Below are 22,240 nucleotides of genomic sequence, written 5' to 3'. Positions count from 1 at the left end.
CCGGGCCGATAGTGAGTGATGCCCTTATAATATTTCCGTGTTATTCTCTGCTACTATAGCCTGCACAGTCACCCTGCTTTATTACCGTCGAGCGCTTACTGGTTCTTTCTCTGTCACTCGTTTACGCTGTTTCTTTTGTTCCCTGTCCTCCACTCTGCCAACATTGTCTTGTATATTTTTGTCCTGGCGCCAAGAGACATGTTGTTGATCCCCCCACCACCACAATCGATCAGCATACCAGTGTGGTATGATCGTAATTTCATTTTTTGTGCGGAAGGGGCCGACTGAAGTTCTTGTGAGTGATGGAAAAGCACATGAGTGTTTTGCCAGAAAATGAGATGGAGCGCACTGAAGGACGCGAGTAAACACGGCCTCTGTTTTTGTCTCTAATTATAGGTCAAATGTCGCCAGAATAATATCAAAGCGTGTTTGCTCACGGACAATCCCTTTTCCATCAAACATATTTGGGCCATTTCCTGCACCGGAATAGCCTATGGAATGACTATGTAGAGTAATATGTAAATTGTCACGGAATATTTTAGATCTGGGTAGCAATTTTTGTCAGAATGAATTCCCTTTGTTGATTGTGTCACATGATGGTATAAAGTGGCAATAACAAGTGCTTTGATGTGATTTTCACAGTACAACCTCGGTTCTCGAACGCAATCCGTTCCAGAAGGCGGTTCGAGAAGCGATTTGCTCGAAAAGCGAATCGGTATTTCCCACGTCTGCGTACAGAGGCCGTGTCGTACACAATAACAACGCGCGTCGTGGATCTGCTGGTCGGGCCGCGCGCATTATGGTATTCACGGGTTTTTTTCGTGGTGCGTTCGAACTCACAATTACAAAGCACGTCGTGGGTCAGCTGGTCGGGCCGCGGGCGTTATGTTATTCCCGGGTTTTGTCGCAGGCGTTCGAGTCCCGATTTTCGTTCGAAAACGGAAGCAAAAAAAAAATCTCAAAATTTTCGTTTGAAAACCGAGTATTCACTGTATTTGGGAATTTTTTATTTTTTAGAATCTTTTAATGATGATTACTACTACATAATGGTAACTGAGTATCCGATGGAAAAAAATCAGAGGAATGCTAAATAAGTAAATTCCATAACTTCTGGGGGAAAACAAATATGACTGTGTCTTTGTCATGGGAAAATTTATTTTTAATGGGAATTCATATTTTATTGTAAAACAAGGTTAGATAATCTGTAGCGTGGGCTTTTCTGCAGTTATTTACATTTGAACAAATAATTATCATAGCAGCAAATTACAGGTTAGCATAAAATCATTCAAGAAAGTGTATTATAACGGCACAGAGATGATTAAATGTTTTGAAAAACATGCTTAACATATTTTTTCTCTCTCCCAAAGACCTTCGTGCAGTCTTCTTTTGTGCTATTTCAGTGACAAATGTTCATAGTTATAATGGGACTAGTCGGGATATTTTAAAAACCGTATTTATCACTGGGTGCCTCGACTGTCACGGCTGAAGCGATCTTTGAGTTCTCCAAATTCCAGATGATAGTTTTTCCAGTTTTTTTTTTTTTCATTATTATTATTAATACGGCTGCTTTAGAAGTAAAGCTCCACAGTTCCAAATACTTGAGCATACTTGAACATACTCTCTTTGAGCACCGGTATATATAAATGTTCCTTGAACTGAAAGTAGGCTTTTACCAATTATGTTCTATTTCTGCATTCCTGTGTTTGGAGAGTCCAGGCGGTCCAATTCCTCTCCGGGAACAGAGAATTACTCGCTGCCACTCACGACTGCAATGATCTGTCATCTCCTGGCTGCCAGTTTGTCATCTCTTACATTACGAAATAGAACACAGCGTACAGTACACAGACTTCAATGTCTTGGCATCATCATATTCTCCGTGTACGCCATTGATTGTCGGGGGAGGGGGAGGGGGGGGGCATCGAAGCTTTCATTCAGCTCATTGAGGTTTATCAATGTTTTCATTTTCCCATCTATCGTTCCACGGAATTCAATTTGGAGCTCAAGCTTGGTGGGTCCACTCAAGGGTGGCAGTTATTGATGCAAGCCGCGGTATCCTCTGGCCTCAAGCTAGGAGCCCAATTTTCTGTCTATTTACGCCACAGTTATGACCCCATTGATTTCAAATAGCTCTGTTGCTATGGCGGCCGTTCGCCGATGCGCCGGGCGACCGACGGCTGATCAACAGTGCGGGAGCGACGCAGGAGCCTCGGTGGGCCAGTTAAAGCGGGCAAACTAAACGTGCCCGTTGTTTCATCAAAAGCCGGGGGAACCTCATCGCTTATAAAATTGATTCGCACGCCGCCGTATTCTCCAGGATCTTCTAGCCTTCTTCTTTAACCCTCCAATTATTTTTTTTTTTTTGGGGCGGGGGGTCAATTTAACCCTGTTTGAAGTTTCATATTGCTAAACACGATTGACCCCCCCCCCTCCCCCTGCTCCATCTTGCATTTTTTTTTTTTCCTAATTCTGTCGCGACAAGTGGACATAGCAAAAATCGAAATGATGATTAATGAAGCGGCAAGACCAGTATGGGTTGAAATAAACGCGATCAAGGTGAGCGTATTTGGCAAAATAATGTACGGTATTTTCCGCACTATAAGGCACACCCAAAAGCCTTTGATTTTCTCAAAAGCTGACGGTGCGCCTTATAATGAGGTGCGCCTTATATATGGATCAACATGGGGGCTTTAGTGCAGCGCCATCGAATGGATGCATAACTTAACCCCAGCCTCTACTGTCGCGTCTGTTCTGTCCGCCTTATAATCCGGTGCGCCTTATATATGGAAACATTTTTAAAATAGGCCATTTCTTGGAGGTGCGCCTTATAGTGCGGAAAATACAGTACATAAAGCACTGAAGATGTACAGAAAAGTAAGTACAGATACCTACAAAATCTACTTTAGCACAGAGTAATTTGTACTTTGTCACTTCCCACCACTGCTGCTACCACATCTGCGTCTGAGGCTTAAAACGCAGATATTTGACACAACTGACGATCGTATCTGACAATTTGTGTATGAAATGGACAATTTCGCCGTCACAGGTACTTTAGAAAACAATTTGCCAGGTGTGCAAAGGAGATTGTATGTGGGTGGTGCTGCTATTACTTTCCAACATGGGCATTTTCCAAAAATGTAGTCTGAAAGTAGTCATGATTATCCCTATTTTTAACATTCTTTGGGTGTGTGTGCGTGTGTCGAGACCGACTGGGATGTAAAATCCAGGGCTTTTAGAGAGAAGATCATGAAGGTAATACGATACTGCCAGGAGGATGCCATAATAGATGTGTTTTGGGGTTTTTTTCTTAAACATTCTGTGCCAATAGTTTTCCGACATTATATGAACATATATTTGCAACACAACCACATGTTTCAGTTCCTTGTGTTCGACAGCAGCGCCACAATCATCAGAACGTATCAAATAAATGGAAATCATTCAGAGGAAGTACCCAACACTCCCCTAAAAACACATTTTTCAGATGAAATCAGTCTGGAGAATAAAATAAGCCTCCCGCTACGTTGTGACTTGGAGGCTTTTCCGCCAATCTAAATCGTGGAGAGGTTCAAACTGGGGGGAGTGGGAGGAGGGGTGCCACAGCTAATGACTGTAAAGCACTCTGGAACATGCACTTGCAGTACGCTTGAGAACTTGTTTAGCTCCAAATCACCGCAGACAATCCAAGCAGCCGGCCTGTTTACTGGAATTATTATTATTATTATGATTATTATTACAGTAATATTACTAGTAGATGTAGTAGTAGTACTGTGCCATACTGCAGTGCTTCCCAGCCTTTTCTGAGCCAAGGATCTGTTGTCTCCCAGGCACTCCAATCTGTTTCCTGAACGGGAAAAACTGCCAAACAAACAAATGCAAAATGAGAACGCTTGCGACTGGCCAAACCGATTCCACCTATCTGTATCACTGAATAAGCCACGCCCCTTAAAGGCATAAGCCCTTGGTCATGGGGAAAAAAAAAAAAAAAAAGCATCAACCTATACGTATATGTTACATGCCGTGTAGATACACACTTACATGAATACATTTTTGTTATTCCAATTGTGCTTCGGAACACTTTAAGCCTGAACCCCAGCTTGAAGCTACTTGGATGATCCGAAATGTAAATTTTACCACTCGGTATTTCCTGAATAAATCTAAATTACGCCGCCAATTGATTTCTTTCCTCTTCGACTCCCATATGCCGTAGCAACCTACACATGTGCTGTGAGCCCCGAGGCTCCTTAATTGGCATACAAACAATGTTTCTAATTGTTATCGAGGCCTCTTTATGCGACACTTGAGGCGTGCTGAAGTTACCCCTGACGCGAAAATCATACTGCTTCTCTCTCTATCTTGAAATAAGCTAGCTTGATGCTACACAACAGAAATGTGTTGAGATAAACGTCACGTTACACTTCCTGGTACACAAGTACACGAAAAACATTTCTCATTTTATTCCAAATCACAGATAATTACAAATAGGGACGTGAAAGGAAACATCACCGTAATTTCCAGACTACAAGCCGCGACTTTTTTCCACATGCTTTCAACCCTGCGGTTTATGCGGCGATGCGGCCAATTTGTGCATTTTTTTTCCTCGCGGCCGCAAGGGGACACTCGAGCGGAAATGGTAAGAGCGAGACCGGCGGTATGTACGTGCCGAGGAAGTGACTTTTACCGGCGCTGTTAGCGCTGTGCTAACGTGTTGCTGCTGTGTTACTGGTATGTCTCAGTGATATTTACCGGTAGGTTTTATTTTAACTGGCCTTGTTAGCGTTAGCACTAGCGCGGCGCTACTGTCTTTTTCTGTAAATATCTCGTGTTTCAATGTAGGCGCTTGCGGCTTTTACACAGGTGCGTATGTGTGTACCAAACGGTATTTCCTTTACAAATGTACTCGGTGAGGCTTGTAACCAGGTGCGGTCTGGAGGCCGGTAATTACGGTAGTTTGTTCCCAATAATGTGCTGAACTGGTTTAATATGCAATTAATCAAAATATGTCATTATTTTACTTGTTGTACAGCTTGTGGTAATACAGAAATACTACAGCTGTCCTAAACAACCGTTACATCACTTTATTACAGCGCCTGAAATGGACCTATTGTGATTAAAGAGACAGCGCAGCTCGAATATTTCTTACCGCAGCGCCGCGTTGTTTCTGTGAAATGCGTAGCGAATACCAAACCATTTGTATTTGTCGCGCGGCTCAGCTTTGTAAGGTATACGAGCGCTATTATGTATGGGAAGTAAATGTATCGAGTGGAGGGGGTGGGGGGGGCGAGGGGGGTCAATATGAATAGGGGGTGGATTTTTAATAATCTTCTTGTGGGTTTTACAGGGGTTGGGGGGGGTGGTATTTCCCCCGAGGATGCTTTTCAGGGATATGCCACTCCCCTCCCCCCTTCTCCCGTGTTGCTCTATTATTTTATCTTTTCTCCGTTTGATATTGAGACAACGGGGAGGGTTAAGCCCTGCAGTGACGGGGAAACGGCAAAATATAATGTGCCCTGATGAATTGATGTGCGCGATTTTCAACCTCCTCTTGTCCGTGTTCAAGTTTTGGATGGAAGCCTTCATATTATATGATAATAAATTATACAAGAATCAGTAAATCAGTAATAAGCAGTATCAGTAATGAGAGGTGAATTGCTAAATTCGTAACAATACCCATCGCTAGTTTTTTTTTTTTTTTATACACTTTTCGGGGATTCTGAATGAAAGTTCCACGCCTTCGGTATAGTACTACATAATACCACAACATGTGGTCTACTGGAAGATATGCAGCATATTTAATAAGCAAGAAGAAGAGGCAGAGATGGTCTCCAACCCCCAACTTCCGTGACGGACGCGACAATTGTCCTGCTTGCTGAATTCTGTCTGAAAGGCACGAGCGGATAAATGTCGGCGCCACGATTACGCGTCTGATGCGGCAATTTCCTGGAAAACACAACGTAAACGGCGCTCGTTGACCTATTGGTGAATTCGTGTATCAACCAGTGGGTCAACTTTGACGACTGTATGGGTCGAAGAAAGAGTGAACAATAAAAATAAAAAAAGGCACAGTGACAATTATTCCAAAGGATTTCGATCTGATTAAGTCGCCTGCTTGGCATTGGCTCGCTTCGGCCCATTTCGTTCAAGTCAGTTCCGTCAATCAATCCATTTCCGATACCGGATCTCCAGTGCAGGGTTGCGAGGACCTGGATCTTAATTCATCTTGAACGTAGGGCTTGTGAACAGACAATGACAGGACGTTTCACGTGACGATCCAGAAAACCGAAAAAAATTGTCCAGATCGAGAACATTTCTTGTATCAAATATCAAAGCGTCTCACAAAGCTTTATCTGCTTGTAATCAATACCTCCGTCGAATTGGTTCAGTCCAATTTAAAAATCTTTTGGAATTTGAATTACCTTGAAAAAGAAAGATGTTCCTTGTTCTGTTATTCCATGTTCTCGCTACCTTTCTGGGGGTCGTGGTGGTGGTGGGGGGGGGGGGGGCTTTAAAATGTCTTGGTCAAAACAAGCTGAACTGGTCAAGAACCAGAAACGCAGCCTCCCTGATAAAGCAACTTGAAGGACGGCGAACAGAACCGTCAAGCTTGATTATCAGAATGTTCGACTCGATGCCCTTTGCCGCTTCCTCGCTATTTGTCCGCGGGGTTTTCTAATGAAAGCTGCAGCGCTGGAGCCCATTCGGCGGTTTTCTCCGCGAACGGCGGCCGCTGAAGTTGATCAACAACCCGCGGGAGAACCTGTGGACTTTGCGGCCTTAATGGGACGTAATGGGAGTGGAAGGTAGAAAGTGCAGACGTGTACTTTTGCAGGCTCAGGCGGTAACATCGGCGGAATTAACACCTCGGTAAGACTCGAGGAGCAGGGGCAGTTGAGGGCGGAGGTTTGGGGGAGGTTGCTGTTCAAGTGCAACTAAATGGTTGATAACGTTATCTTACTGAATCTTAAAAGGTTTAAGATTGACAGGCTGCGTGTGTTCCCACATATACTTTTTTTTAGATTGACAGCACTTGGGTCGACACGCGATCTCTCCCAAAGCACAATTTCCAATTTTCTTCCTTTCTTTCTTCTCTTAGACAAGCATCCAGATCCTAAAACCCGAGGGACGGAGTCACTGCTTGAACCTTCAGATTTAGCCATTAAGTTGTTTTTCTTTCTTACATTCTGCCTTTAGTTTCGGCGCATGTTGGAAATATAAAGACGATGCTTCGTTTATTATTTGATCCTTAAATCGCGTGCCGTGTCCCACGCGTGGAATATTTCCCACTGGGCTCTTCTGTGCTGTGACAACGAGGCGCTCTAAAGCAACCACGCCCGGTTCAAGCCCTTGTACGCATGCTGGCTGTCAACACATCCATCCATTTTCTTTGCCGATGATCCTCACGAGGGTCACTGGGAATGCTGGAGCCTATCCCAGGTGTCAATGGACAGGAGGCGTGGTACACCCTGAACCGGTTGCCAGCCAATCGCAGGGCACACATGGAGACAGACAAACAGTCGCAATCACAATCACACTTAGGAGCAATTTAGAGTGTCCAATCAATGTTGCATGTTTTTGGGGTGTGGGAGGAAACCGGAGTAACCACCCGGAGAAAACCCACGCAGGCACGCGGAGAACATGCAAACTCCACACAAGCGGGGCCAGGATTGAACCCGGGTCCTCAGAACTGTGAGGCCAACGCTTTACCAGCTGATCCACCGTGCCGCCCGCTGTGAACTCAAACTTTATAAAATAACGATTTCCACCTAATCACTATTCCGCCTTTTCCTGTGTGACGCGCGCACACTCGGTGGCTCACAACGAGGCTCTCTAAGGCCGCATTTTCGGGATGCGGGTAACTGGAATGACATCATTACCTGCCACAATCACCATATTTTTATAAGATAAGAGTCAGTGGTGCACTGGGATCATCGGCACCATCATCCATATATGAAGAAATTATTAACACATACGTGGTCTTGGGGAAAGCCACTGGGTGTGTTCCCCCCCCCCCCCCTTCCATTAACTGGATGTTAGGCACTTGACACCAACAAAATACCCCTCAGAGTGTAAGAACCCCTCAAGGAAATAGATTCAGCCGACATTAAATCCTTTTCTCCTGCTACTCAGGAAGGCTTGAAGCCTGAAGGAGGATTAAGAGAAGACTATCAGTCCTTTTCCATCATCAGCGATAAGTAAGATATAGAAGGGGGGGTGGGGCTGGGGGGGGGTTAAACCATGAAACAGCAAAACAATTCTTTCATAGTGTCAGTACTGATGGGGGGGGGGGGAGATAAAAACACCCAAGGTAATTTAAATCATTTCAATTAACGTTAGTCAGGAATGATAGTGTTGCTTTGTGGAGAAATTCCCCCTCGAGTTGTCATTTGTGACTTATGGTTCATTTTTAATCCACTACCGGTAAAGACAAATTGACAGCAGTAAACAAGCAACCGTTATCTGATCGAGAGTTGATGTTATGACAGATTTGTTGTTGTTTTTTTTTTTTTTAATCAGGCAGAAAATGTTTGTTCAAGCAGTGCAGTCTCGAGCACAGCTATACCTTCTTCTTCTTCCTCTTTTCCTTTCGGCTTGTCCCGTTAGGGGTCGCCACAGCGTGTCATCTCCGACGAACGCACATTTGTTTGGCAACCGGATGCCACGTACAATAAATAATATTGCAGAAGAACCTCAGTTTCCTGAGCAAGACAAACAGGAAATGACCCGACTCCAGCTGGCGCTCACGAGGCCACACGCCTTAAAGGCACACACGCAACACATGCATACTACAGCTAATTAAACTTCATAAAAACTTTCTTTAATAAATTCATTATGGTTTTCAACAATGCTGTGTTATTTTCCTTCATGAAAAACAAAAAATATATATCTTTTGGGGGAGGGGTTACTAGAATTTATTTAATGATAGATTTTTAGGAGGGGACAATTGCGTCAGCTCACCACAATTTATTTAATTAAACACGCCACGCAATTTAATCATGTGCAGCCAATGTACATGATCAAATTATTTCTAGTGGGTAAAAATCACTTGATTTTAATTTTTGATTCTATATTGCCCCGAGTTGTGATCGTGAGTGCGGCTGTTTGTCTCGATGTGCCCCGCGATTGGCCGGCGACCGGTTCAGGGTGTGTCCCGCCTCCTTCTTGTTGACAGCTGGGATAGCCTGCAGTACTCCCGTGACCGTTGTGAGGATAACCGGCTAAGAAAATGGATGGATGGATTCTAAACCCGAGGCACTGGTTGTGTTCCGATCGGTTGTTCCCCTCTCATGTAGACGGCGTGTTCAATTCCCGGCCGGTGCCCCCACAACTCCTTGTCACTGCTGATCCCAATAAAGGTAAAAAAAAAATGGGCGGGTTCTGTCAAGAAGGGCAGCCAGCAAAAAATAAAAATAAAAAATAAAAAGACGGAGGGACACAAATCATCCGAGGCACTCACACTGACAACCGCTGATGAGACGAGTCAAAAGTCACAACAACATTTATAAATCTGATGGGATCTTCTATCGTATCGGGAAAACGCGAAGGGCTCCCTTTCACTCTACAGGTGTTTATTTAAGTAACAGGTGAACATTCTTAAATGTGATACAAGTAGAAAAACACTAACTAGGACAGTTAAAAAAAAAAAAAAAAAAAAAAAAGATTACAAAACTGGAATAATGAACTCACTTGAAAATTTCACATGAATCTGGTGGCCCAAGTGCAGGGAAGACTGTCGCTTAAAAAGAGTACAAACACCATGAGTTACTATGTTAAATTAAAAGTACTTTGTGATCGTAAATGTTTCTCTCGATGGAGAAAGTAGAAAAAGAGGTTGAAGAGGAGAACCTCGCCGAGTTGAGTTGGTAGCGTCCAGCTGGTGTTGAGCAGGAATTCCGTTTCACGTTCGACAACGCGAAGTCAGCAAACCTCATTTCCGGGTTTGCTCACGTGATATTCCGCAAATGACAGTGTACTGTAGTTGCAGATGGATGACTCAAGGTGGCGGCAAAGGGCTACTTTTGTCTAAATGAACCTTTTTTCAACTCGTTTCAGCCTCAAGCTGCCATTTGATGGCCTGAGCACAAAAAATATATATATTTAAGGGCTTCCCCCAACACAATCTGCAAGTTTGCAAATGGCAAACCGAGACTATGCAGGGGTATAAAGTATCGTCCTGCGTTATTTAGTAATGAATACGTTACATTATTTTGGTGTGTGCGTGTGTGTGTGGGCGTTGTTATTTCCGGGTTTTGTCGCAGGCGTTCGAGTACCGATTTTTGTTTGAAAGCAGATGCAAAAAAATCTCGAAATTTTCATTCGAAAACCGATTTGTTCGAGAACGGAGATGTTCGAGAACTGAGTATTCACTGTATTTGGGATTGTTTTTCTTTTTTCTTTTCAGAATCTTTGAATGATCTTCTTTTCCTACCAGCTTTTCCCATTAGGGGTCGCCACAGCATGTCACCTCAGATGAATGCATATTTCATGACTGTCAAACCCAAGGCCCGGGGGCCAGATCCGGCCCGCCACGCGATTTTATGCACCCCGCCGAGGCAAATTACACGTATCAACTTCCATAATTTTTTGTTCAAATCTGTATGAAATTCTCCAACTGCCATACCATAAATGATAAGAGATTGCAAGCGTTTTTGCGTCGCGAAACGTCAACAATAGTTGGAAAAAAAAAAAAAAAAAAAAACATTACCCTTGTTTTCTGATTCCAAAACAAGTTCCTAAATTTCACGGGTAAATATGATGGGTCGATTCAAGCTTTTGATGGTTTCACGGTCATAATGGCCCTCTGACAGAAACCGTAGTAACAACGAGTTTGACGCCCCTGTTTTCGTTTCTTCTATGAAGCTCATACATCAAAACTCTCTGGCTTGCTTCGGAAAGTGCCGCTTTTAAGATAGCAAAATGTCACCCGAGCCGGGGAAAAAAAACAATTTCCAAGAGAATACAGCATAGGAAACATTCAAGGACTGCTATAAATTTGACATGGGAGGTCACTGACAAGCCATTTATTCACTCTTACTGACCTCACTTAATGGAGGACGTCATGATGATAATAAAAAAAAAGAACAAATTGAACATGATTGATCAAAAACGTCCAGTACATCGCAGATATTGTAAATTACGTCTACTTAGTGGGAGTATATAACCACCTGCAAATCAACACAAACGGGGACAGACTAAAAGCGTGACATGTTCACGTTCAAAGGCAAAATGGAGAGCGGCTGCGATGAGCGCAAACACGAAATGTCCACGAGCTGCAAGAGCCTCTTCGCTGCTTCAATTAAAGCGTCGCCTTTTGGCTGATTAGAGGAAAAAGGAAGAGACAGAATTGATCGACCTTAAGCCACCAGTCGTTGCTTCCTAAATGGCAGAAACCCGACACAATGTACTTGCGGCCGCGAGCGCGCACGCGCGCACAAACGCAGAGGCGGCCATGAAAAGAGTCCGTCCCCTTTCAAACGTAGCAAATCCGCGCTGACCTTCTTCGTAAGTGATGTGCGGAGAAATGAAGAAATAACGCAGAACGGGGGGTGAAAAAAAAGAAAAGCTCAAGGTTGCACTTATTGTATATTTGTGTGTCAAGTCTACCTTCTAAAATAAGCAGGAGGAGCAGCCATGCTGCAATACGCAATATAGTGTGAGGCGAAAAAATGATTTTAAACCTTAAAGACCGTGTAGTAGATTCCAGTACAACAGCTTAGTAGTTATTTTAAATGAATGATTAAACATTTGGAACATATTTGCTGCGGAAGAACTCAAATAAATATTGCATTCGACACAGAAAACATAAAAAAAAAGCAATTCTTTAAGTATTTTCATGCATTGGGAAAAACAAATATAGTGACTCTGATCTCTCCAAACCTTTGAGATGTATTTTTAATTTTACCATGCTATTTTTTTTGTGTGTGTTTTTTTTTTTTAAGTGACTAGTTGATCGCCGCTCATATTTGAAAAAAATATTGATGTTTGGGTGTGGGTTAGGGTGGGCTAATCTTGACCTATTATACCTGTAATTATTATTCAGAATGATCACATTTATTCCTATTATCGAATCAAATTGCGTGAATGAATGTCCTGATCTCTGTAATTATTTGCAAGATCTTAAAAATTGTTTAATAGGTCGATATCATTAGCCTTAATGATTAAAAAAAACGTGGATTTAAAAACAGTTGGCTCAGTGTTTGAGATAAACAATACAAAGACTAAAACTTTGTCTTTTTCTACAGTGTACACAATTGCACATTAGTTACACAGTAATATGCGGGGCGACAAACAAAGGATGTCGAACAGGCGATCACTGATCCACATCAGACCTTCACAGACGCCACGCAGACTCAGACATATGCCCGGCGCACATCTGCGTATGTTCCAGTGCTATTTAAAGAAGTCCAATTAAATCCAATGTTCACATAATCTTTCGCTCGCACTCGCTCCACTTTCATTAACTTGTGTTTTCTATACGATGTCAAGACGCAGACCGCCCACGCCTCTCGCGCTCGCCGGCCAATTACGGCGGCTGCGCGGCACCACAGCGACCTCTAGCGGCGGGATTTCCTTTGCTTTCCCCCGTGGCCGCACATAAATTTAATTGGCTTGGATTTTTGGCCTGAATCGGGAGGGGGTCAAACATGTTGGCAGTGTGTCAAAAGGCATTTGGGCTCGGGCCATCGCTGACTTGCTTGAGCTTTACAGTGCCAAGGAGGAAGAGTCGACTCCACAAATAGCTTGGAGGGGGTCTATATGTTGCGTTTATGAACCCGTTTATTGCAGGGATACGTTCCAGACCCGCCCGTGATGGATGAAAATATGTGTGTGGGATAAGGACTATGCATACACATTTAAAACATTTATTTTACACCCCCCCCACACACAGGGATTTTGTGTTTTTAATAAGGACATTAGTATTATGTAATATAGTACTTTTACAAAAAAAGAAAACATACACTGCTGACTTCCATCCATCCATTTTCTTTGTCGCCTATCCTCACGAGGGTCGCCGGAGTCCTGGAGCCTATCCCAGCTGTGAACGGGCAAGAAGTGGAGTACAGTTCGAACTGGTTGCCAGCCAATCGCAGGGCACATAGAGACAAACAGCCGCACTCGCAATTACACCTACGGGCAATTTAAGGTGTCCAATGAATGTTGCATGTTTTTGGGATGTGGGAGGACACCGGAGTGCCCGGAGAAACCAACCAACGCAGGCAGGGGGAGAACATGCAAACTCCACACAGGCGGGGCCGGTATCGAACCCGGGTCCTCAGAACCAACGCCAACGCTTTACCAGCTGATCCCACCGTGCAGCCTAATTTGGATAAAGTATAAAAATATATGCCGGGGAGTATTATTATTTTGTCTTTCGCTATGTTGGCGTTCAAACATTTGTTGCTTAACGACACGATGCTATTCGTTAGCCTGCCCATGGCATTTTGTACTGTTAGCATTCAGACATTATTAAAGCTAAGCAACATACAGTACGTGGTTGTTTAAAAAAAAAAAAAACAGATGTATGTCATATTAAGTCATTTCAATGTGGAATATTGATGTGGAACACAATTGAGCTATGAAGAGTTGATCAGCGCCACAAAAAGAAGAAAATAATTCAAAGAAATATGCAAATCACACTTGGAGTTAATCCCTTAAATGCACACTCATAAATCCCAAATCCAAATTGGACAGCCGATAGGGGATTCGACCTCGCTCAAATAGCGTTAAATTAATATCTGTTGAATTCGAAGTAGTAGTTGTAGTAGTAGTAGTAGTCTTAACTGCAACTACATCCCGACTACAATCCAAACATTGCAGGTGTATAACAAAGCAAGCCTTGTGATTGCCATCGAAGAGCACAGCTTCATTTTCCCACCCGGCCTTTCATGTGCATATCAAAGAACTTCATTCGAAATGAATAATTCCTTGTCAAAAAAAAAAAAAAAAAAATATATATATATATATATATATATCATACAGCATAAAGGTAAGCCTCATCGAAATGTGAAGCGTGCAAGAGAGCAATAAGCCGGCGACACGGCTCGGCAGGAAAAATAATATTAATGAAAGCCCGAGCCGGCCGCGTGTGAGCGTGACCCTGCGTCGGCCCACCCTGACTGACCCCCGCTGGAAGTTGGCCGAGGACAACAAATCCATTCGATTCGCGGCATCCTGCGCGGCGAAAGAAGCGGATGTCGGCGCATTCGAATGAACTTGTGCTCTTTCGTTACGTTCACGCCGATTCCGAATCCGCGCGGTGGCGGCACGGCCAAGACAAGAGGTTATTAAAACCCGAGGGAATGGACATGAAATGCTACGTATGCCATGAGTTCACTTAACCTCCACGGGCTGAACGCTGAATTAAGATTTTTGAGAGACGCGATGTCAAAGATGAAACAGCAAATGTCCACTGGTGTAGTGCCACAACATGTCAGCTGTTAGCTAAAGCGCCGCGCTGACGCTAGCGCCGCATCACCGCATGAACCGCAGGGTTGAAAGCGTGTGAAAAACGTCGCGGCTTGTAGGCCGGAAATTACGGTAATTGTATGAAAAAGAGGAAGCATGCTATGGATGTACGCATTGCTGTTGTGTGCTAAATTAGCAGTTTTTTGAAGGCTTAAATTGCTCATTTCCGTCGAAGTTTTCCAAGTTACAAAATGTTGCTCAACAGTTTTTGTTGTCTTCATTTACAAGCAAAAATTGGTGTCACAAATGCAAAATTCGGACTTGACAACAAGTAGCACATGTGAACCATTGCTTCCAGCCGTTTACTACCGTTCCCAGTTAAAGTTTCAACAAATACAAAACAAAGAGCTTGTGTATGTAAGTCTGCTAGCTTCATGATAGCATGCAAAACTCCATAGACAGGCTAACAAAACTAGCATCAATGCATGAAATGAAAACATTTAGGAACAGAACGCAAACGGTGCTGCAGAGCATCACTGAAGCTTACTAACAGAGGTCAAACGTTTCCTGTAGTTGTTCACCAGGTTTGGACACACTGCAGGAGGGATTTTGGCCCACTCCTCTACACAGATCTTCTCTAGATCAGACAGGTTTACCTGGCTGCCGCTGAGAAACACGGAGTTTCAGCTCCCTCCAAAGATTTTCTCTTGGGTTTGGGTCTGCAGACTGGCTAGGCCACGCCAGAACCTTGATATGCTTCTTACGGAGCCACTCCTTGGTTTTCCTGGCTGTGTGCTTCGGGTCATTGTCATGTTGAAAGATCCAGCCACGACCCATCTTCAATTTTCTGACTGAGGGAAAGAGGTTGTTCCCCCAAAACTCACAACACATGGCCACGGTCATCCTCTCCTTAATACAGTGCAGTCGTCCTGTCCCATGTGCAGGAAATCACCCCCAACGCATGATGCTACCACCCCCATGCTTCACAGTAGGGACGGTGTTCTTGGGATGGAATTCATCATTTGTCTTCTTCCAAACACGGTTAGTGGAATTATGACCAAAAAGTCAAATTTTGGTCTCATCTGACCACAAAACTTTCTTTCATGACTCCTCTGGTCATTAGCAGACTTAAGACGGGCCTTAACATGTGCTGGTTTCAGCAGGGGAACCTTCCGTGCATTGCATGATTTCAAACCATGACATCTTAGTGCATTACCGACATTCACCCTTGGAAACTGTGGTCCCAGCTCTTTTCGGGTCATTGACCAAGTCCTGTCGTGTAATCCCGGGCTGATTCCTCACATTTTTTAGGATTATTGAGACCCCACGAGGTGATATCTTGCATGGGGCTCCACTCCGATTGAGATTGACCGTCATATTTAGCTTCTTCCATTTTCTGATGATTGCTCCAACAGTGGACCTTTTTTCCAACCAAGCTGGTTGGCAATTTCTCCGTAGCTCTTACCAGCCGTGTGGAGTTGTACGATTTTGTCTCTGGTGTCTTTGGACAGATCTTTGGTCTTGGCCATGTTACAAGTCTGAGTCTTACTGATTGTATGGGGTGGACAAGTGTCTTTATGCAGCGAACGACTTTCCACAGGAGCATCTGATTAAGGAGAAAACGTGGAGTGCAGGTGGACTTTTAAAGGCGGACTAACAGCTCTTTGAGGGTTAGAATCCTAGCTGATAGAGAGCTGTTCAAATACTTATTTGCAGCTGTACCACACAAATGAATCATGAATTGTGATTTCTGGATTTTTCTTTTTAGATGATCTCTCTCACAGCTGACCCCCTCCATAATTTCTAAGTGGGAGAACTTGCAACACAGCAGGGCGTTCAAATACTTATTTTCTTCACTTCGCATATTTCCCTTCTTTTAGCATCCATGCTGTCTTTTCACAAACACAGTTGAGGTTTTTTTTTTACAAATCTAATGTCTCATCTATGATTATCCCACGGTGTTCTGCCATGTCTGTGCATTTGTGAAATTACTCATCGCGGGGTGAGATGATGCAGGGCTTCATTTGGAGTTCAAAGTTTTCATCGAATTAGGCATAGGGGAGGGGATAATAAGAGTTTCTTTGTGTTATTGTGAATTTAAAGTTGGGAGGGGGGGGGGGGTTTGGAGGGGAGGGGGTTGGGTCTGGTGAGCTCCTGGAGAGAATACTAAATAGATCCACTTTGATGAGCATGAGGGGCAAGTGCTTTTGCCGTTTCCTCTCATGTCCTGAAGCACTTTGGACGCCGCGCTCAGCGGTGAGTCCGTCTTTGTTGGTGGGGGTGGGGGGGGGGGGGGGGTCCCCCAAATATTTGCAGCATGTAAAATTGAAGCGAATATTGCGATTGTCGGGACACTTTCAAAAGGTAATGTGCCTTGATTGTGCCGTCGTCTGCTCCGACAAGATAAAAGCCGAGCGGGCTGCGTGCGAGCGGCGGCGCGCTAAACGTGTGCCGCGTTTGGATTGAAAATCTCATTTCATGCTCAATATTACAACGATATTCACGGGTGCATGCAATGGTGTGAATAAGTGTTTGACTGCTTCCCGAGTTCTGATATTTTGTCACACTTTGTTCCCCATTATCAAATTTAAAGATCAGTCGAAGTCAGCACAAGTAAATTATTATTAATTTATTTTTATCTAATGATTTAATTATAGTTTTATTATTTATTCATTATTAAGGGAGGGTGGAAAAAAATCCAAACCAACATGGCCATACGTTAAAAAAAAAAAAAAAAAGATTGCCATGTTCTGTTAAAAATAATTAATATTTGAGATCAGATCCTCTCGTCATACCCAGGCCCGAAACCGCCACACCTTTGAATGAAGAACTCACGTGAATCGGACCTGCATCTGCATTGCACTGAAAAGTGAAATAAAAGTGAACTATATTCGAACAAATGTGCTGGAAAAGTTAAAAAACAAATGACTTTGAGTGCGCGGCGGTGTCATCACAACAAAGACCTCGCCGCCCACGTTGCGCGTGGCCCTGTCGTGCAATTAAGCAAACAAAAAGCCCACGTGCAAAACACTGGAATCGTCCCGCCCAACACAAAAGGTCCGGTCGGAGGGTTATCCTCACCGTGCTCAACGGTTCTTTCTTTGGCTCGCATCCTAATCAAAGTTGTAATTAGGGCTTGTGATTCCGGTCGAGCAGAATCGAAGGGTGAATTCGCTGCTCATCGGCATACGGTGTATCGCTAGATTTAAAAAAAAACAAAAAACAAAAAAAAAAACGGGAATGTCAATAGAGAGCATACAGTATGTAAGGTTTTGCCGTACAAACAAGCTGTTTAAATATTTAGTAGTTTGTCAAAACAATATTCAACAATAAAAATACAGTACCCCTGCTGTGTATTGTTGATTATTTGGTGCGGTTTCTCACTTTTGTATCCTCTCTCGCATGTAAAATGCATTCTTTGTTGGGTTTAGGTCTGGTGATTGACTTCACAACCGACTACCTGCCCCTAATGCTTCACAGTTGTAAGGTTCTGGGTTCAAATCTCAACTGTACAGTGAGGGGGAAAAAAAACATTCAATATAGTAATACAGATACTTATGCCCTGAGACAGATGTGGAGAATCAGAATAAAAGGAAGCGGCGATCTTTCACTTTCAAAAAGACAGGTGTTCTCGCTTATTTGCATGATTTTCTGCGCTTCGCCGGTCCGCCGCATCTTCATAAGTCTGCACAACTCTCGTCGGACAAACTCCACTTGCAACCCGAGCCAGGATGTGGTCGCCCGCCCTCGTGCTCATCCTGCTCATTCCAGGTGAGACTCCCCGAAACTTGCGCGCATATCGGGTTTCACGCGCCATCAGGCGTGGCGGTCAATTCCAAAGTAAGGACGTAGGCGCGAGCGAAAGGAGTCTGCAAGTTTTGCTTTTTTATCTTATTTTAGTATTCAACTATTCTGAAAGATTCTTGCGAAAATAAGAGTCTGAAATCAATGCATTGGCTTTGTCAGTCAATGTGGTGTCACGTCAGGGTGGAGGTTTCCTTTCATTCATCACCGTCTCATTTCAGGATCTTCTGCCGATGATTTTCTGAGGCAGACGGACAGATTCAAGGCCGTCTCTCTTGGCGGGACGGTGACCATCGGTGCCACAGGGAGTTCAAATATCGGTGGCGATCTCAGTTGGTACCAAGTGAAACCCGGGCAGGCTCCCAAACTGCTCATCTACCAAGTATCCAGTCGGTACTCTGGCACGCCATCTCGATTCAGCGGCGCACGATCTGGCTCGGACTACACCCTGACCATCAATGGTGTCCAGGCAGAAGACGTGGCCGAGTACTACTGCCTCGGGTATCACGGCAGCGGAAGGTACACACGGTGATTCGGAGGCGTACAAAAACCTCCTTCAACTTTGAGAGAAGTGAAAGTGGCCTGCAGAAGGTGCCAAGCGGAAAGTAGACGACACGCTGAAGGATGAGCACGACTGCTCGTCGAGCCAATGAATCACTCAAGACGACTCCCAACGCTATTTATATTATTATTATTTTCAGTATTTGTATTTTTTCACAGGGAGAAAATATGCATGTATCTATGAAGTGATGAATAGCTTTTTTAAACTTACATCATGGATGAATTCAAAATACATAATAAGCTACATTTATGTCACAATGAATGTGTTAAATTCACAAAAGCTACAACTTTACAGTCCATTAATTCTGTATTTTTTATGTATTTATTTTTATTTAGATATTTCTATTTTGCCATTTGATTTTTCTTGACTCAAGTGTTAAACTATGTATACAATTCTACATGTCATTTTATTTATTTTATAATTTAATATTGAGTGCAAACTGGTTTATTCCACAATATATGTAAATATGAATCAAATCTATGGATTTGTCATTATTTTATATTTAATTACTTTTTGGCGAACACTTTTTGAGGGGATCCTTTTTATTTTTTTTTTAGTTTCAATATTTGTATTTTCTCACATATCTGTTGTATAAAATATATTTTTTATCCAATGAAAGAGAACTTTGTCAAGATATCATTTTAGGTGAGGTTCTTCTTACATATATTTTTATGAAGAGCAAAATATATTTACATATCTGCAGAGTTATCATTTTTAAACGACATAACTATTTTTGAAGCAAACTTTGTCACAACATATTTGATCAATTTGAATATTTGTTTCCTGTAGTTAATACATTGTCATGATTAATGAGTAAAAAACATTAAGTATAACATAGGATAAAAATATAACCTATATGTATGTTATTGTTTTGATTTAATCAAAGTATATTATGTCATTGTCAATATGCTCATCAAAAACACACTATACTACTCAAAATTATACATTTATAGTTTAATTATATTCATATATTGAAATGTCTATTTAACTTTGAGCCCAAATTACATTGACGGTTTATACCACAATAAATTTACTATAATTATGAAAGAACCAACTCAATATGCAGGAACATTTCCAAGTTAAACTAATTCAACTGAATCAAGCGCAAACTATATTTGTATTGTATTACTTTCAACTTAAACAGTTTGAACAATTTTAAGACACTAATCAAATTCATTCCAGTCCTCCATGTTTGATTTGCTGCTTATCGGCATACGGTCTATCATTAGATTAAAAAAAGCAAGAATGTCAAAAGTATGCAAGGTTTTGCCATTACAAAAAAGCAAGAAAATTGTGTAGATATTCAGCCAATTGTCAAAACAATATTTAACAATAAAAATACAGTACCCCTGCTGTGTATTGTGCATTATTTGGTCCGGTTTCTCACTTCTGTGTCCTCTTTCGCATTTAAAATGCATTCTTTGTTGGGTTTAGGTCTGGTGATTGACTTCACAACCGACTACCTGCCCCTAATGCTTCACATTTGTAAGGTTCTGGGTTCAAATCTCGACGGTACATTGAGGGGAAAAAAAGCATACAATATAGTAATACAGATACTTATGCCCTGAGACAGATGTGGAGAATCAGAATAAAAGGAAGCGGCGATCTTTCACTTTCAAAAAGACAGGTGTTCTCGCTTATTTGCATGATTTTCTGCGCTTCGCCGGTCCGCCGCATCTTCATAAGTCTGCACAACTCTCGTCGGACAAACTCCACTTGCAACCCGAGCCAGGATGTGGTCGCCCGCCCTCGTGCTCATCCTGCTCATTCCAGGTGAGACTCTCCGAAACTTGCGCGCATATCGGGTTTCACGCGCCATCAGGCGTGGCGGTCAATTCCAAAGTAAGGACGTAGGCGCGAGCGAAAGGAGTCTGCAAGTTTTGCTTTTTTATCTTATTTTAGTATTCAACTATTCTGAAAGATTCTTGCGAAAATAAGAGTCTGAAATCAATGCATTGGCTTTGTCAGTCAATGTGGTGTCACGTCAGGGTGGAGGTTTCCTTTCATTCATCACGGTCTTATTTCAGGATCTTCTGCCGCTGAATTTCTGAGGCAGGCGGACAGAATCAAGTCCGTCTCTCTCGGCGGGACGGTGAAGATTGGCGCCACGGGCAGTTCAGATATTGGTGGCGATCTCAGTTGGTACCAAGTGAAACCCGGGCAGGCTCCCAAACTGCTCATCTACACTGCATCCAGTCGCTTCTCTGGCACGCCATCTCGATTCAGCGGCGCGCAATCTGGCTCGGACTACACCCTGACCATCAATGGTGTCCAGGCAGAAGACGTGGCCGAGTACTACTGCCTCGGGTTGCACGGCAGCGGAAGGTACACACGGTGATTCGGAGGCGTACAAAAACCTCCACAGGCTTAGAGAGAAGTGAAAGTGGCCTGCAGAAGGTAGCAAGCGGAAATCAGAGGTCACGTTGAAGGATGAGCATAAATGGTCGTCGGGCTAATGAATCACTCGAGCTGACTGGCAACGCTCCATTTATATGATTATTATTATTAATATTTTCAGTATTTTCATTTTCATGAGTAAGTGGTGATTATATTACACAGGGAGAAAATATATCTATGAAGTGATGAAGAGCTTTTTCAAACCTACATCATGTCTTGATTTAAATTATATAATAAGCTACATTCTGTACAGTACATTCATTCTGTATTTTTTACGTATTTATTTTTGTTCAAATGTTTCTATTGTTAATCAATGTACTGCAATTATTTTATCAAGCAATGTACAGTATTAGGATTGTGTTATAAGTTTGTGGTCATGATTTTTTTTTACTCAAGTGTGAAACTAAATATGCAATTCTCCATGTATCATTTTATTTACTGTATAAGTGCAAACTGGTTTATTGCACAATATATGTAAATATTAACCTAATTTATGTATTTGTCATTTTATACTTAATTACTTTTTGGTGAACAGTTTTTGAGAGGAAGCTTTTCTTTATTTTAGTTTCAAGATTTTTATTTTCTCACAAATCTTTTGTTAAAATATATATTTTTTATCTAATAAAAGAAAACTTTGTCAAAATGTCATCATAGGTGGGGTTCTTCTTGATATCTACAAAGTTAGCATTTTTGAACTACATATCTGTAGTTTTGGTGCAAACTTTTTCAGAAAACATTTTATTCATTTTAATATAGGTTTTTCCTGTATTTAATATATTTTTATTATTAATATATATATATTTTGATTTAAGCAAAGAATATCGTCATTGGAAATATGCTCATTTTTTTTATCTTTTCTGCTCAAGAACAAAATATATTCACAAAAATTATACATTTAAAGGTTAATTATATTAATATATTGAAGGGTCAATTTAACTTTGAGTCCTAATTATATCGACGGTTTATACCACAATAAGTTTATTATAATTTTGAAAGTACCAGCTCAAAATACAGGAACATTTTCAAGTTAAAACTAATTAAATTGAATCGAGAGAAAACTATATTAGCATTGTATCACTT

The 22,240-nt window shown here is 42.3% G+C and overlaps 1 protein-coding gene and 2 gene segments (V, D, J or C); 2 read left to right on the top strand and 1 right to left on the bottom strand.

Moving 5' to 3' along the window:
• LOC133492420 (polypyrimidine tract-binding protein 2-like) overlaps positions 1-22,240 on the bottom strand; it is a 103,299-nt gene that overhangs the window by 70,079 nt on the left and 10,980 nt on the right. The window contains exons 1-2 of one of the 3 annotated variants that reach the window (XM_061804563.1): positions 9,838-9,896; positions 9,679-9,727 (exon numbers count right to left, since the gene is read on the bottom strand). The exons of the other annotated variants lie outside the window; for them this stretch is intronic. The gene's annotated coding sequence lies outside the window, so the exon portion shown is untranslated. Of the gene's footprint in view, positions 1-9,678; positions 9,728-9,837; positions 9,897-22,240 lie in introns of those variants that run through there. 3 annotated transcript variants of the gene reach the window in all.
• On the top strand, positions 18,118-19,294 carry LOC133492651 (Ig kappa chain V region 3374-like). The segment is given in 2 exon segments: positions 18,118-18,168; positions 18,423-19,294. Coding segments are annotated over 2 exon segments (351 nt in total).
• Positions 20,476-21,703, top strand: LOC133492424 (Ig kappa chain V region 3547-like). The segment is given in 2 exon segments: positions 20,476-20,536; positions 20,791-21,703. Coding segments are annotated over 2 exon segments (351 nt in total).

Source organism: Syngnathoides biaculeatus, chromosome 19 (assembly GCF_019802595.1).
Source record: "Syngnathoides biaculeatus isolate LvHL_M chromosome 19, ASM1980259v1, whole genome shotgun sequence".
Lineage (NCBI taxonomy): Eukaryota > Metazoa > Chordata > Actinopteri > Syngnathiformes > Syngnathidae > Syngnathoides > Syngnathoides biaculeatus.
This window is presented reverse-complemented; position numbering and strand designations above follow the sequence as displayed.